The following is a 17,772-nucleotide window of genomic DNA, read 5'->3' as shown; positions in this document are numbered from 1 at the left end:
CGAAAGTCCGGCTTGAGTTCTTCGCTGGCACCAGGTTGGATTTAAGAGAGCTGTATAGGGGATCAGCTCCCATATATTATGATTGATATCACTGGGTGTGTGAGTGCTCCAAATTACCTTTTTGATGTTATAATGTGAAAATGTTGTTGATGTTGCATTTCACTCTACAGGGTGCATTAGTTTTAGATAGTTATAGAGATTATGGTTAAAATTGATATTTTACTCTCTGAGTCGAACGCTCACTCCTATTCAATATTTTTTTCAGGCCACAGGAAGATATTTTTTGAGATTAACCTGGTTTCTTCCTCGCAGGTCGATTATTAACGTTTGTATAAACTTGTTAAATCTTAGAATTTCCGCATGTGTTAGAAATGTTTATTTGATATGGGTCTGTAAACTAAATTATTATTTTGGACCTGTAAACTTAATATTCTATGCATGTTTGATGGACTGGATGAGGGAGCTGAGCTCCCATTTATTTTTATGCTGATGAGTATGTGGAGGGTGAGCTGAGCTCCCCAATTGAGTATTTATTGTGTTTACAGGTCGGGTGAGTAAAAAACTCTCCGTTGAAAGGTCCATTTTATGGCCGGACTCTGTCCGGTTAATTTCTTAAAATTAGGCCCAAATGGGCCTTAGAGTTGGGTTAAGTGAATAGTTAGGCTTACTACGGGCCTCGGGGGCTATAGGCTGGCCCAGGTCCTAGTGCCGGTCCGGCCCAGAGGTTGGGTCGTGATAGGAGAATTGAAATGCAATTCAGATTGGTAGGGGTCCAATTCTGGACAGCCAGACCTAGGTCCACTTCAGGGATTAAAACTATAATTCTGCCATCCCAATTGGTATAAAGTCAATTGGATATGAAAGTAGACACATAATGCCATAATTTTTATGCAAAAACTATGCCCAGAAAATAATATTAAGATAGTGAATAATTAGGTCAAATCCGGGTAAAATGCACTGCCACTGTACCAAACTGACTAAATAAACAGTGTTTGTTTATTTGGCCATAACTTGGTGTAGGAAGGTCCAAATGAACTGAATTTTATACCGATAGAAAGATGAGACATAGCACTACAACTTCAATGAAGAACACCAACCCAAATTCTGTCCATAACCTACCCAAAAAGTGAGCTACAGTCAGTACACCAAAACTGCCAGAACCAAGGAAGTGCCTAGAATTCTGTGTTTGAACTAATCCGGCTAGTCTTAGAAAATAGGTATATCTTGGGCTAAAAAATTCCAAATGGAGTGATTCAAAAAGGAAATTAAAGCTAAGATAATAAGGAACAACTTTGATGAAGGACACTTAGCCAAATTCTTACAGTAACTAGACCAATGGAACAGTAGAAAACAGGGGACTAAAACTGAAAAATTGTAATTTCTCTTAGGAGACTTAGAAATTGAATTGGTAATCAATGCTAACAAAATTGACACTCAAAATGTGGTATATGAGTGCAATTAGAATTAATAAACCTACTAAGTATGAAAAATTCAATATTTTAACTTGAATAGTGCAATGAATAGTGACCCAAAATATAAAATTCAAAGGATACCAATTTAAGCAAATTTAAGGCTACAATTAAGTAGGCATGAAATAAATTAATGAATTTATTATGAGATATGGTACTAAAATACTGCAAACTGTGTGTTTCAGTTGAAAAAGAGACTGGAAAGGGATCTTGAAGGAAAAACCAAAATTTGAAGTAAACTAGTCAACAAAGAGGTTTGTGCACAACTAGTTTTACATTGCTAAAGTTTTGCATATTTTATTTGGTTAAAGGATTTTAGTTTCTTTATATATTATATTTACCAATTATTGAGTTTATTTCAATGATTATTAAAATGTGTTATGGTATAAATGAGTTTAATTGAGGGAAAATGATCAACATATGACTTTATTCTAGATATGGATTGAATGAATTTAGTTTGGAAGTTGTGATTGAAATGGGATTTGCATGAAAAAATACAAATTTATATTTTGAATTGTGATGAGCATAAAAAATTATTGGATATTGGAATTGACATTAAATTGAATTGTGTTGTCATTTATGCTTACAAAAAGGACAAAGAGATTCATGATATTGTTTTATATCTCACTATAGATGCTTGACTAGGTTATTACCCGTCTCCCTCATTTGTTGAGGAGACAATGGAGTTAGCTTTGTTTTGACTATCATAGTACGTGCATAGGCTTAGATTCTCCTCTTATTAGAGGTTGGGTTTAAGTTTTTCATTGGCCATTTCGGAAGTTGCATTGTTGTGGTGTGTACTGTGCACGATGATTCGACCTCCCTTACTATAAGGAGTTAGAATCCCGATTCGATCTCCCTGACCATAGGGAGTTAGAATCGCCCCGAAGATGGCCCTTACTGATTAGTCTTGCATAGTTAGTGAGATAAAGAATGGGTTTTGAATAGTAAAAATTGTGATTTCAAATGGGATTTATGCATAATTGATTTTATTGAAATTAAGATTTATTTCTATAAATTACTGGAATTACTTTAAATGTTCAGTTATGATTTGATAAATTGAAATTCTTGAGCAAAGTCATTTTAACAAATGATTTATTTTATTGGCAACGAATATTTTGATTTTTGAAATTTTTATGGAAATTCAGGATTTCCAAATTCTTTGCTAAAATTTTGGCAAGGTATTGCATATTACATTTTAAATTATAGTTGTGCACCACTGAGTTCACCACTCAGCGATAGTTTTGTATGCTGTCGCAGATAAAAGTAAAGATAAAGCAGCTGAGTGAGATTTCCGGTAGCTACGCCTTGAAGACTCATTGGGATTAGCTTCGGGTATATTAGAGGTATACCCTTGTACATTAGATTTTAATGTATGTATGTAATTATACGTATGTAAATTGTTTGAGCAGTTGTACAAAAACTCTTGTAATATTATTTTGATATGTAATGAAATCAAATTATTGTAATCTTAATTTGAGAATTTCTTTACTTGTATATTTTTGTAATATTAATTTTATTATCCTAATGAGTATGATATTCAAACTTCCTCTTGAGTTTTGAAACCCATGTATAGCTTGAAAATTGAATTGAGTTGATTGTGTTGAATTGGGATATGAAAATGATTTGTATTGGAGTTGTAGTTGAGAAAATATATTGGAAGTATTTTTCATTTCAGGTTTGAAGAACTGTTTTCTCAAAATACAGTCATTACTCTGCCGAAATTTGGAAAAATTTTTATAACACCAGATTTTAATCGAGAATTTGATTTATGACTTAGTGTCAATTAAAGGTTTTTAATACTTGATAAAAATTACCCACCAACTTAAAAATGAACGGAAATTATTTTAAAATCCCTTGTAGTATATTTAATGGGTTACCGGTAGATGAAGTATGATAATTCATTAAGTGTACTACGGGATCATGTTATGCCTTACGAAGGAGTAGGGTGTGACACACATTACCATTAGTTTCACAATTATCTCTAGGCCTGGAGTGTCCTAAGGTCCCACACGAATTTAGGATAGCAATTGAGCTCACAGTCACTTATCGGGTTGATCACCCACCACCGAGACTTCGGCTCATTTAACCGATTATGATTTGTTTTTCTTATTTCTATATCACCTTCATATAATTTCTATTAATTTTTGTTTATGACTTTTCTAGATGGCTTAGATATAGTTCTAAATATCCTGATTGTCCGGACAAACACTAGTCATCGAAATAGTAAAATGTATAGATTATTTAGTATGGGAGTGTTACAATTTCTTTGCTTAATGTTAGATTGCATATTTTTTATATTATCAAATTTATATATAATCAAAATTAATATGTAAATTTCATGTAATATATTTATTTGAAAAAATTTAAAGTATTGAAATATGTTAAATAAGTTATAAAGGGTCGTGTTAAAACGTATTAAATGAATTTAATCGTGTCAAATTGTATTAAATTAGTTGAATTGTGTTAAATCTATTAAGAGTGTAATATCGTATCTAATTAATCAAATATGATTTAATATTAATTGTGTCATGTTATATAACTCATATAATTAAAGAGTTGTGTTCATATTTGTATTTAAAATTTTGATATGATTTCATTAATCGTGTCGTATTCGTGTCATATTCTTGTGGATATGAGTACGACTTACCAATTCGAATTACTACTCATAGATTTTTTGTAACACCCCCGGTTGCATAGCCTGGTAGATTTCACTGTTCCGGTGACCGGTGTCGGTTCGGACAATTAAGGGGATTAGGACCACACTTAAGACAACTTAAGAAGCCATAAACACAAATAATTAGTAATGTTTAATTATTGACTATAAATAAGAAAAACAGAACATAAGAAGTTAAACGAGCCGAGAGTCACAGCGATGAGTGACCTCCTCGGGAACGACTGCGAAGTCGTTTTAAACTCAAATTTCGAACCGTAAAAAGTGACGCTGGGTCCTTAGGACCCTTATGAACATAGTGAAAAAGAGAAAATCACGAAAAAGAACTATTAAGCCAGTCAAATAATTAGGTCAGAGAGCCAAAAGAAATATTGGATTATTTGCAAACCGGGATGAACCGGCGAGGGGCAAATTGGTCAATTGACCCCGAGAGCTGACTTCTGACCTAACTGTCAAATAAAATCGGAGAAATAAAAATTCAAAAACATTTTTTTTTGCTTCTTCTTTTGCTTTTCCCGTAGCTCTCTCCTCTCCCTCTCTTCTTATTTTGTTCCACCATTTTTAAGCAAGAAAAGCTTGGAATTCTTGGTTCCTTTCCATAAATCCTCTAAATCCCAACCTAGAAATTTTATTTACCAACCTTAAACCTTGTTGATTTCCCTTGAAAGGAAGTTTGAGCAAGATTAGGAAAGAAAAAAAAAAAGAAGAAAATTGAGGAAGAGGAATTTCAAGTGAGGTAAGCAAGCTAAATTGCAAATTTTAGTTTATTGGTTATCTTTGTGGTTTGAGTAATCTAGAAATTTAATTAAAATCAAAAGAAAACATTTGTAGAGGACCAAAGGGAATTTCAGCCAGCCATGGATGTGGGAGAGTTTGATGCATTTTGAATGAATTAAATGTGTTAGTAAGTTTGTATGAAAGTGATAGTAAGATTGAAATGCTTAAATGTGAATAAATACAACATTTTAGTGTAATTAGGGTTTGGAAGCTAGGGTTTATGAATCAAAATTTGGAGAAATGCATAAATGGCATGTTTGACCTATTGTGAAGTGAAATAATGGTCAATTATGACCAAATGGATTGTGTGAGAATGGTAGGAAATCAAACCAAATTCGTAGGTTAATGGTCATCTTCTTTGGCAGCATGACCAAACCCACTTTGAAGGACCAAAACTCAAATTTTACAAGTCCAATTGATATGCCACCAATTGGAGATGAAAATAGACATAAAAGAGCACAATTTTCATTAAGGAACCATGGCAAAAAACTGACCAAAACTTGGTGAAACAATTGACCAAAGTGAATTGATTGCAGGCTGCTACTGCACTAAACTGACCAAATGAATAGTAACTGTTCATTTGGTCATAACTCGAGTTAGACAGGTCAAATTGACCTGAAATTTGGCCAGGGGTTAGAGGGCATATAGATATAAAACTTTCATGAAGAACATCACCCCAAATTATGCCATTAACCCATTCTAATTATTGAGCAAAGTTAGGTTACTAAATCTGCAACTCTGCAGAATTTTCAGTGAGCAGCAATGTTTGGATGGCTATAATTCCCTCTAGAAAACTCGGATTTAGGCGATTCTTGAACCGATGGAAACCTAAGACATAGTAGAACATTTCATATGAAGAAAGTTAGACCAAATTATGAACTTAACTTAATCAAATTACTGACCAAAGTTGGATCAAAATCTGCCAGAACCCAAAATACCAGTATGAACAGTACACGTGAACAGTAAACTTATTTTGGCCATAACTTGAGCTACAAAACTCCGATTGAGGTGATCAAAAAATGAGAATACACTTAAGACAATAAGGAACATTTTATATGAAGGAAGTTTTGTTAAATTCCAACAGTAGATCGACCAATGGAATAGTGCAACTTCGGAGAACCAAAACCGAAAATTTGCAATTTTGCCAAAATGACCTAAGCTTTGAGAAAATGACCAAAACCAACAAGTTTAATGACCAAAATGTGGTATGTGGGTGAAGTTGGAGTTTCCATACCTATTAATTCTTAGAAAGTCAATTATTTGACTTTAATAGTGCAGTGAATAGTAACCCGAAACACAAAATTTAAAGAACGTCGAATTTAGCACGTTAGAGCTAGGTAATTATGAAGCTAAATTTATTTTGGATCTGTGTTAAGTTTTAGTACTGAAACATTGTAAAATTGTGTGTTTCAGTTGAAAAGAATATCGGGAAGGAACCCAAGGAACCGAGTCGAGGCTAAGGGACGACTCGTTTGAGGTTTGTGCACAACATATACTTTTATAATCATCTTTTGCATATCGTTTTGAATAATATGAAATATCGGATTATGGCATTCTTATGATGTTTGATCTAAATTGTTGAAAGTTATTATGTATATTTGAAAAGACAATGTTTAGCAAATTGTTAAGATAAGTTTTGAAATCACAGTGTCATGACCACATATTTGAACACCTCACTAGCACGACTAGTGGGGGTAATTAGTTTTGAATTTTGATTCCTTCTCTGGAGAAGTGTTGAGGTGTGCTAGTAGAAGAGGATGTGAATAGATATCCATATATTTGAGCTAGCTAGCCTTGTGATATGATTTCTCTTTAGCCTCTGGCTATTGAGATTCTATTTGTTTCGAATGGCGTGATCTAACTGTGGGTTTTATGAAATGTGTTTTGATACTTTGAAATGAACTTGGTTTACATATAAAATCTCACAATGCATGATTGTATTTAATTTTCATGTTTAGCCAAATTTTTGAATGAATGTGCTTTAAGCTTTGCATAAAGATTATTTTAGTATATTGTGCACCACTGAGTCCTAGTACTCAGCGATAGCTTTTATTGCTGTCGCAGATACAGAGACTAGAGGAGCAGCAGACTGAGCTGCTGAAGTGTGTGAAGTCATCAGCTTGAAGCCTTCGGGTATAATTTATACCCTAACTGTAAATACTTCTTTTGATGTATATATTGCACATAAATGTATGGACATGTAAAAATGGGTCTTGAGCAGCTTGTACACAAATTTGTATGATTTAGTTTATGTTTCTTTTGATATAAATTTGTAAGGTTGCGTATAAATTATTTTGTTTTTAATGAATATGAATGATATTGATTGACAGTATTTTGAGAACTATTGAACTTGTGAATTTTGAGAAATTGACTGAGTTTGATTGTGAAACCGAATTAGTGGTTGAGAAAAACTTTTAGAAGTGCTTTTTACAGGTATTCGAAGAATGGTTTTCTCAAAATACAGAGGAAACTCTGTCAAAATTTTTATAAAATTTGCGGAAAACTAAAATGGCCAAAAATATTAATTAGTTTTAATTTCAACTAAATGTTTTCAATACTTATTAGAAATGCTCACCACTTGTCAAAGATAAGAAAAATATTAACTAGTTTTAGTTTAACTACATATTTTAAGTACTTATTAGAAAATGCTCACCACTTATCAAAAATAAGAAAATTGTTTTAAAATCCCTTGTAGGGTACTTAATGAGTTATCGGTAGGTGAAGTGCGGTAGTTTATTAAGTATTCTACGGGATCATTAGGTCTTGAGCAGCTTGTACACAAATTTGTATAATTTAGTTTATGTTTCTTTTGATATAAATTTGTAAGGTTGCGTATAAATTATTTTGTTTTTAATGAATATGAATGATATTGATTGACAGTATTTTGAGAACTATTGAACTTGTGAATTTTGAGAAATTGACTGAGTTTGATTGTGAAACCGAAGTAGTGGTTGAGAAAAACTTTTAGAAGTGCTTTTTACAGGTATTCGAAGAACGGTTTTCTCAAAATACAGAGAAAACTCTGTCAAAATTTTTATAAAATTTGCGGAATACTAAAATGGCCAAAAATATTAATTAGTTTTAATTTCAACTAATTGTTTTTAATACTTATTAGAAATACTCACCACTTGTCAAAGATAAGAAAAATATTAACTAGTTTTAGTTTAACTACATATTTTAAGTACTTATTAGAAAATGCTCACCACTTATCAAAAATAAGAAAATTGTTTTAAAATCCCTTGTAGGGTACTTAATGAGTTATCGGTAGGTGAAGTGCGGTAATTCATTAGGTATTCTACGGGATCATGTGATGCCTTACAGAGGAGTAAGGTGTGACATTTTTAACATATGCTTAGAGAAATCAAAATGTAAATGCAAATTATCATCATTTCTCGTAATTAAATGACAAATTCAAGTACTTATCCATAGTTTTGCATAATTATATATTGATAAAATATAAAAATTTGACTAAATTTAATAAAATTGTATAATATAATTCAAGTGGGTTAGTATAATTATGAATGTACACTACACTCATAGATTAGTTAAGTGTTCAATTTATGAAATTCACAGGCTAGGGAGAGTCTCACTTTGCACGTTTAATGCTCAAGAAAAAATAATTTTTTATCAATCATAAAATGAAGACGGAAAGATATCTTATAAATATATAAAAAAATTTGTATAATATATTTTATAATAGTTAAATTTAAAAATTACTATATTTTGTAATAGTTAAATTTAAAAATTACCTAATTGATCATTCTAATAATGAAATAAATATATAATGAAAATATAGAAAGAAAAATTATTTAAAAACAATTAAAAGAATGAAGAACCAATATAGAGAACATACTGATTTTCCAAATAAAACTATAATATTAAATGATAGCCTTAAAAAAAAAAAAAAACAAAGAATTTGGGTGGTCCCCACTTGTCTCCGCTTGGGATCAGCCGCACGTGTTAAAAGATACCAAAATTGCCAGTTAATTATTTTTTTAATATATTATATTATAATGAATGCTTAAATTTTTATATTTTAAAAAATTTATTATATATTTTTATTTATTTTTAATTAATAATAAAATATTTCAATATTTAATAAAATAAATTATTATTTTATCCTTAAGTTTTATAATTACCAACATTTTTATATTTAAAGGTTTTTAATTTATTATTATTACTAACCATTTTTTTAATTTCTAAATTACAATGTAAAGATATTTTTAATTATAAAATATAAAAAATTAAATATAAATTATAACATAATATAAAAATAATTTATTCAGAGGCAAAACGAAAGACGTCACGTCATTCTGCGCTTACTTTTCACAGTTTTACCTACACAAACAATTCCGCGGGTAATTTTTATAATAGGTCCTTCAACTTTATCTCATAATAATTTCATTTTTTTTAGAAAAAAAATAATTTCTTTTTTTTTAATTTAAAAATTTATTATAATATATTTAAAATTAAAATTTAAAAATTATTTTAATAAATTAAAAATAAAATTCATAAATAAAATTTCTAATACAACATAAATTAATTATTATCAAATATTCAATATTAACCAATAATAATAATTATTAACTATTAATTATCAATTATAACTAAATCAATCAACTAAAAAAAAATTATTCCCATTCGAGAAAAACCTGCCCAAACAAAACGCCCATTATTTTTTACGAACCCGTGGACTTATTTTATTTTATTTTATTTTATTTTATTTTCCGCTTCATGGAAATGGAATATAATGATTCAAAAGCGTCTCCATCAAAGTTTCTGTCTTTTATTTTTTTTCCCTCATATTTTTATTAGGGTTTGGAAATTAGATTCGATCGTATCGCTTCGTTTCTCGATCTTAACCCCATTCGCCATCATTATCATCATTATTATTTTAAGTTCTTCCTTTAATTTGTATTATTCATTTTAGCATTCTCTTTAGGTTTCGATTATTTGTAACCAAGTTCACGCCCATTTTTCATTAGATTTTCATATTCCTAATTTGGGAGCTAAGACTCGCTTCTTCGATTGGTTTCTAGGGTTTCTAGCGGTACAATTTTGTGTGTAGGTATGCTCAGAATAGTTGCTAATTGGTGATGGTTTATTATTATTTTTTTTTATAGAAATATACTAGTATAATTAAGGTGGGATTTTTTTTTTCAGAAAAAGCTCTGTAAGTGGCTTGATGAGAGGAATTTAATGGTTTGAATTTGTTTTGCAGTGAATGAACTGAAGGAGCTTACTTGGAAGGGATTTTTGGGAAATTATTTATAAAATTGGGGAGAAATAATGTTTGTACCGGGTATGGATTCTGCCAGAGAAGCTGGTGGTGGAGTTGCGGGCACAGTATTAATGCGGTTTGTGTGGCCTCACGGGGGTCGAAGTGTATTTCTGAGCGGTAGTTTTGATAGGTAATAGTGATTTTTTAAAAAAAATTTTTTTGTTCGTTTAAGCATGTACCTTCTTTTATAATTCATATTTGGTTGTACTATACGCGATGGCTTTAATTGATTGGTTGTCCTTTTATTGTGAAGATGGACTAGGCTCGTGCCTATGTTGCCCATGGAAGGCAGCCCTGCAGTATTTCAGGCCATTTGCAGTATAACACCCGGTTATCACCAGGTGGGTTTTAGTTTGTTGTGATTTTGATAATTGAGAATTATTATGATTATCATTATCATTGTCACATTTTTTTTGGTGTTTATATGACATGCACTGTTGAATTTATTTATCTATTTATTGAGATGTTGATTTCTCCTCAGTCTTCGTGCTGTGGTCTAGTGTGAGAGTGAAGAGGAGGGAAAAAAATTGCGTTGACTTAGAATTGGAGGGAGTTCATGGCAATTGATTTCTCCAACAATATGGTTAAAGAGACATACTTGGTGTATATTGTCACTTTCATAAATGCATGGTGAGATGGATAGGTTTTATTTCAAAGTACATGTGCAACCTTTGATCAGCACTGCAGATCAGATGTTCAAAGTACTTGGAATATTTTCCATTCATCAAACCTTTCAAAACATTTGACTTGAATAAGATAGGCTGCAATCCATTGTTTTATGTCATTATTACATAGCATGTATGGTTGTTTTATGTCATATTGATATACCAAGATATTTTTGATATAGTATAAATTTTTGGTTGATGGAGAATGGAAGCATGACGAGTGCCAACCTTGCTCAACAAGTGAATATGGGGTAGTGAACACTGTCCTGTTCACTGGGGAAGCCAATTACAATCCGATCATAGGTCCAGAGATGGCATTGGGATCTGGCAGGGAAATGGATAATGAGACCTTTAGACGTGTGGTGAGATACACTTCTACTGTGACTGCCTGAAATTGCACTGTGTTTCATTGGTGGTCTTTTAGCAGTTCGAAAAATAAGATTATTGGAATTTTTATTCGCTGACAATGATATGCATATATTTTTTTTTAAATAATAATAATAATAATACGGATATAGAGCTTTGTAATCCATCATAAAAAGTTGAGAATCCTCATATTGCATATTATTTTCTTTAATTTTTCCCTTGTCAGAAACTGTTGTTAGATTGCATTTGTTTAATTTTCACTAAAAACATTTTCCCTTTTCCATGTTACTTGGTGTAATTGGGATGTGATTTACATTGCAGGTCCATGTATCAGATAGTACAACAAGTGACATGTCACCAAGGATATCAGAGGCTGACTTACAGGTGTCTCGTCACCACATTTCTGTATTTTTGTCAACTCACACCACATACAAGTTACTTCCCAAGTCAGGCAAGGTTTGGATCTTTTGCCTGTGTTCTTTATTATGAGACTCCTTTTGGGTTATTTGAACTTGATTTCTGCAAATTTCTTCCTTATTCTCCTAATTTAGTACATGTAGCACACAGGTTGTTGCTTTGGATATTGATTTGCCAGTAAAGCAAGCATTTCATATTTTGTATGAGCAGGTATGTAATTTACTTTTTCCTTAGCCTTAGAATCTTGTTGAGTGTCTTCGGACCTACTTTAGTTGAGCTTCTTGTCACATATTCTGAATTGAGAGGCCATGCGAAGAAAAGGGGGGAAAATTTTTTCCTCTCTTTGCTGAACCTCATATATTTATATTTGGAGGAGTAAGCATGCATACTATGCAAATTTAAACAATCTATGATTTGCATTCTCAAAGTACTCTTTGTATTGCAAGTGAAACATTGTTGTCAAAACTAAAGTGCTACTGAAATAGTAGCAGACATAATGTAATAATGGAGTCCACTCCAGACCACTCATGTAGTATGACCATTTGTTTATTGTTTTAGAATGGATTGATAACTTATTTCATTAGTTCTCAGAGCCACCTTCAGCTAGGATGTTTGTGTGGGGTTTGTCATGTTATCATTTTTCACATGGTGATGAGTGGTGGCATTCATGCATACTTTATTGTTGCTGATGATAACTTGGGTGTGCATATTTTCTGATGTAAGCTGTTTGTTTCCAGGGAATTCCTGTGGCTCCTCTTTGGGACTTCAGCAAGGGCCAGTTTGTTGGAGTGCTTAGTGCATTGGATTTCATTTTAATTTTGAGAGAGGTATGTGCATGTCAAATTAAAGTGTCTTTTATTGGTGAGTATTCTATGTGCAAATATCTCTGTTTGTTCATCCATATTGCTCAAACTTACATGCATTGGTTTTCAAGTTGCCAAGTATCCTGTATTACCAGGATATAGATTGTGCAAGAAAAAAATTGCCAATTAATATTTCAAGGAATTGTTCTTCACATAATCATATGTTATGATAGTTACTGAGATACAAGAAATTTGAACGTAACTGTTTTGGAGCAAAAGCTAGATTTGAAGAATTTCTCCGTTGTTTCCACCACATGTTGATCTTGGAAATTGTTTTCCTTTGGAATTTTTGGTTTTAGAATGAAACAAAAATGTACTTGATGGTTTTGTGAGATATTATCATGTATACTGGGCTACTTCTACTTGCTTAATGTTTTACTAATGGATTCTACAATGGGAAAAGGCCTTTGATTGTAATGTTATGTGTTTCTGTTAATGCTGAGTCACCGTCTACTTGCAGCTTGGAAATCATGGATCAAATTTGACAGAGGAAGAGCTTGATACACACACCATATCTGCCTGGAAAGAGGGAAAAGCATATCTGAATAGACAAATTGATGGGCATGGGAGGGCATTTTCTAGACGTCTCATCCATGTGAGTGGGTTTATGGTGTACTTGTAGCCTCTGTTTAAATGCACAACTCATATTCATATTCATGGTTGTGATTATTCCTTGTGCTTCATTTATTGGTTTGTTTGTATTGCTCTAACTTGTGGAACTCAGCATCAGTGATAATGTCTGTATGATTTACAATAATAATAATAATAAAATAAAAGTTAGGCATGGGTGGCTTCTGTAAATTGACTGGGCAGTTTGTTGATTGTGTTAGGCTGGGCCATATGATAATTTGAAAGAGGTTGCTTTGAGAATATTGCAAAAAGAGGTGGCTACAATTCCCATTATCCATTCATCTTCAGAAGATGGTTCATTTCCGCAGCTACTGCATCTTGCTTCACTTTCTGGAATACTTAAATGTAAGTCTCTTGGTTGGCTTGCTGAACAGTTGCATGGGTGTTATTACTAACCAAGGGAGATTAATTTCCAGGTATTTGCAGATATTTTAGACATTGTTCTGGCACCTTGCCTATACTTCAACTGCCAATTTGTGCACTTCCAGTGGGTACATGGGTTCCAAAGATCGGAGAATCTAACAGACGCCCTTTGGCAATGTTGAGACCAAGCGCTTCACTTGGTTCAGCTTTAAACCTGTTGATTCAAGGTATGCTTCTTGTTTCTATCAAGTTCATGAAAAGGAAAATTGATTATCCAGGGAGAAGCGGGTGTTTCATGATAAAGATGAAGTTGATTTTTAATGATAATGAGTCGTAACTTTTTCTAGTAAGCACCTTGAAGTTCTTTTGCCAATATCAAGAATTGACTAATTATGATGGTAAGCTTTCATACCGCATGCATTGGAGGTTGCACGTTGGTAAGTGGGTGTTAGGCTTCTAAGGTCACAATAAGCCTTGTGGAGTTACAAAAGTGAAAATTGTGCAAAACTTTCTGCTAGGACCTTTTTCTGTTTCTCATTAATGGTCAATGGTGGAGGCAAGTTGGTTAGATACAACATATGACCTGTCCCTTTTCCTTGGCAAATTGCAAGCATTAGATGTGGTATCAGTTTGCTTGTGGTTTCTAAGCATTAGGGGGGAAGTTCTTAGCTGTAGCTTTAACAAGCAGTTTGGGATTTTATTGAGGTTCATCAGCAAAATAGCACACAAGATTGATGACCGAATAAGTGTGGGCTGTGTGGCATATCTGGAATTTATATCAAATGTATAAATGCTCCAACAGATCTGGAACTATGAAATCACATGCTTTAATAAGATGAGAGTTCTGTAATTTTCATTTTCATTTCACCTACCATTTTATTGTTCACACTCTCCTTGGTCCAGCTACTAGCGAACGAAATTTTGCGTAGGTACCATCGTACCTCATCTAAGCAGGATTTGGTCTTAGGTTATTGGTATGGTGCTGAGAGACTTTACTACTCAGCTAGTTTCCTTAGATGTTTAGTTTAGTGAACAGGACTACACATGTCATTGTGTCAAGGATTGGCCTTTTATGGTATCATCAGTAATAATATGCCTACTGCCACTCTTCATTTTATGTGAATCCTTATTCCAATGTATTTCCTTGTATTTGCAGCTCAAGTAAGTTCAATACCAATAGTCGATGATAACGACTCCTTGCTAGATATATATTGTCGGAGGTTAGTAGTTCTTCTGGGTGTAATATGACTGTATTAAGAGCTCATTTTGGAACTATTTTTTGATTTTGAGAATAAATGTTATTGTTTTAAACAGTGATATAACTGCTTTGGCGAAAGATAGAATTTATACACATATCAATATTAATGAAATGACTGTTCATCAGGTATTGATCCTTCTTCCCCTCTTACTTTTCATTCCCTTGAAGATGTTCACTGTGCCAGTTCATATTTGTTAATTGAAAGCAATAACTTAAATTTGTAGAACAACTCGTTGGCTTGTTGCGCAATGTGGATTTTATTTAGTTTAATTGAGCTGAATGGCAATACCCTTTAGAGTCTCTATATTTGAAAGATTTTAGGTCAGCATCGGCAGGTACCCACCTTAGAGTATGAGCAGTCTTCCAACAGGAACAAGGACCTTAGGTTTTACAAGGACCTTAGGTTTTACAAGAAGCGATTTTACTGGGGAATTCTTAAATTTCAGATTGCAAACTTAAACATGGGAGAGCGCATGAAAAAACCTTAGAATGCAACTACTGGTTGGACATTGTGAATCAGTATCACTTCATAGACATGGCATCAAGATTTAATTCCACTGTTTGAATCTGGCTTTGTGAATTTATTTGAATTATTAAGCATTGTTTATGATGAATTTTTTTATTCTATCATATTTAAAAATGCAGTTTAAAATTGGGAATGTGCTTGGCATCGTGCTGATATTGGGGCATATGTTTATTACTGTTATTATTTCGATTGATTAGGCTTTGCAATTGGGACAAGACTCCTATTCTCCAAATGAGAGACTAAATCAAAGATTTCAGATGTGTTTGCGTTCTGATACATTGCATAAAGTGATGGAACGGTTGGCAAACCCAGGTAATTTAAAATTCTTTAAAAATTCAAGTGGTGCCTTTCAGAAAATCCCTTCATCAAATTAATGGCCCTCAATCCTGGGATTTCAGGTGTTAGACGGCTTATTATTGTGGAAGCAGGCAGTAGACGTGTTGAAGGCATTGTTACACTGAGTGACATCTTCAAATTCTTGATTGGATAAGTTAATGACCACAGAAATTATAACTTGAAAGGGATTGTGCAGTGGTTTTATGATTCCTGGCATATTTTATAGCAGCATCTCCTGCCTGGTTCCAATGAGACTCCAGTACTTTCCATGTCATTTTGATCTCATTTCTTTGAAATCAACCATTGGATTGGCCTCCTGCTTGGTTGCCTATTTTTAGAATTTCAGGCTAACAGGGGGGCATGCAATTTGAGAGCTGATTCTGTCCTGATTCTCTAATTTGTTTATACCCTGTCCTTTTCGTTACAAACGACTTTGTGCCATTGATGTAAATTACTAAATTTCATGTATGTGGGGAGCAGCATGGGATGTGTAACAGTTGTGTGCTGCTGCAAAGTGGAGAAGGATAGGGAGGGGGGAATATTCTCTTCTATGCTTCATTAGGCTGTGATTGGCCCTTAGAAAATTTGATGGGGTTGTAACTGGCCTTTTTCTTTTTTATTGATTTACTGATTGTTGTTTTATAGTAGCAGGAGAAAGTTTATGTTTACGACTCCTGAATGAGAGAAACCAGCAAATACCAGTTTTCTATCTAGTTGATGGTTGGCAGCCAAAGATAAAATTTCAAAGTTCAAACTTCATTTGGTGCATTTTCATGAGAGAAAGAAGGCTGAATTCGTATGACAGATACTTAGCTTCAAAACTAGCTCAATTTCAAGTGGGTTACCAAATAATAAATTATTCGCCACATAAGGTTTGAATGTCTGACCTTAAATCGTAGTAGATACTGTAAAATTGACCATGCATGTGTGTATTATCAACAAAACAGATAAAGCAAAGAGACATCAAAATTAGAGTGGGTTGATATGAGGACTTGATCATTGTCTCATTCTCCTTTTTGGGGTTTCTGCTATAATGAAAGAAAAAATTATTTGTATGTAAATTGATTATACCTAGATTAGGCGGCTACCAAGCGTAACAAGACCTTTTCTACTAGATGGGGATCCAATCAGTAAAACCTAAATCAAAGACAATAAACAGTTGAAGAAAATTAACGGGGAGATGATGGTGCGCAAGGTTGTCAAACTCGCTTTTTTAACCTAGAATCGGTGAAGAGTTGTAAAATTGTATCATAAAATCATAAGATTTTGTAACTAACGAAAAAGTACCTTTCAAAAAAAAAAATGTAATCATATTAATAAATTTCGATGTACATTTAAGAGGTTATAAAGAAAAGCTTTCTAATATATTTTTAAATTTTATATTCAAATTATTTAAATTTTAAGTGAAATATTTTTTCATCAAGTTATCAATATGATAATAATTAAAATTATACACATACACACACACACACATATATATATATATATATTTTATATTTGAAAATACAATTTCAAGTTTTCAACTATGAAAATATGTAAATACAAATAATAGAAATATTTGATGAATAATGCGTAGAAATTAGATCATATTTATGATGATTGAAATATAACAAAAGTTGTTCAAAACATAATATAAAAATTACAATGTATACATAATGATTGTAATAGCAAAAATAATAATTATTACTATATTAAAAAACTTAAAAAATCTAGAAATGAAGTTAAAATAAATAAATGATAATGATTTTAATGAATTAAAAGGAAATATTTTAAATTGTAAAATTTTTACAAATATAAAATCATAAAATCATAAAATCGTTTTGTTTAAAATTTTATTTTACAATTTAAAATCATGATTTTACTTCAATTTTACTTAATATTGATTTTACATATGTTTTAACTCATTTTGATAATTTTAACTAGTAAAATCATATCAGTTAACTCACAATTTTAACAACTATGATGGAGCAGATGGAACGCCAAAGTTAAGAAGAAAGGCAAATTTGCTCTTCCTCCTCCCTCTTACAGGTCACAGCAACCCAGGCTTTTATTTCGTTATGACCAAAATAACCGAACCAGGTTTAGTTAATAGCCTTTATTTTTTTCCCCTTCTCTCTATAACCTTTCAAGTTGGCATTGTCCTTACG

At 32.3% G+C, this 17,772-nt stretch overlaps 1 protein-coding gene across 3 annotated transcripts; it reads left to right on the top strand.

The window, feature by feature from the left end:
* Positions 1 to 9,650: 9,650 nt before the first annotated feature.
* On the top strand, positions 9,651 to 16,338 carry LOC110631449 (sucrose nonfermenting 4-like protein). Of its 3 annotated transcripts, XM_021779280.2 has the most exons (14): positions 9,652 to 9,988; positions 10,142 to 10,331; positions 10,455 to 10,542; positions 11,049 to 11,228; positions 11,554 to 11,688; positions 11,800 to 11,859; positions 12,387 to 12,476; positions 12,973 to 13,107; positions 13,343 to 13,487; positions 13,559 to 13,732; positions 14,662 to 14,725; positions 14,820 to 14,889; positions 15,487 to 15,601; positions 15,688 to 16,338. In XM_021779280.2, exons 2-14 carry the CDS (start codon positions 10,210 to 10,212, stop codon positions 15,777 to 15,779), a joined length of 1,470 nt encoding a protein of 489 aa, XP_021634972.2. In that variant the 5' UTR covers positions 9,652 to 9,988; positions 10,142 to 10,209; the 3' UTR covers positions 15,780 to 16,338. The 3 variants fall into 3 exon arrangements, with proteins under 3 accessions (XP_021634975.2, XP_021634972.2, XP_021634974.2); XM_021779283.2 differs by lacking the exon at positions 11,049 to 11,228 and having other exon boundaries at positions 9,651 to 9,988; XM_021779282.2 differs by lacking the exon at positions 11,800 to 11,859 and having other exon boundaries at positions 9,653 to 9,988.
* Positions 16,339 to 17,772: the final 1,434 nt, after the last annotated feature.

This window comes from Hevea brasiliensis, chromosome 15 (genome assembly GCF_030052815.1).
Source record: "Hevea brasiliensis isolate MT/VB/25A 57/8 chromosome 15, ASM3005281v1, whole genome shotgun sequence".
Taxonomy (NCBI): Eukaryota; Viridiplantae; Streptophyta; class Magnoliopsida; order Malpighiales; family Euphorbiaceae; genus Hevea; species Hevea brasiliensis.
Note: the sequence above shows the minus strand (reverse complement) of the source record. Positions and strands in the feature narration are given on the sequence as shown.

Excerpts from the sequence above, each read along its gene's own strand:
- LOC110631449 (XM_021779280.2), top strand. The coding sequence starts at position 10,210 with ATGTTTGTACCGGGTATGGATTCTGCCAGAGAAGCTGGTGGTGGAGTT. Across the intron at positions 12,477-12,972 it reads TCATTTTAATTTTGAGAGAG|CTTGGAAATCATGGATCAAA; the intron begins GTATGTGCATGT and ends GTCTACTTGCAG. Across the intron at positions 13,488-13,558 it reads ACTTTCTGGAATACTTAAAT|GTATTTGCAGATATTTTAGA; the intron begins GTAAGTCTCTTG and ends ATTAATTTCCAG.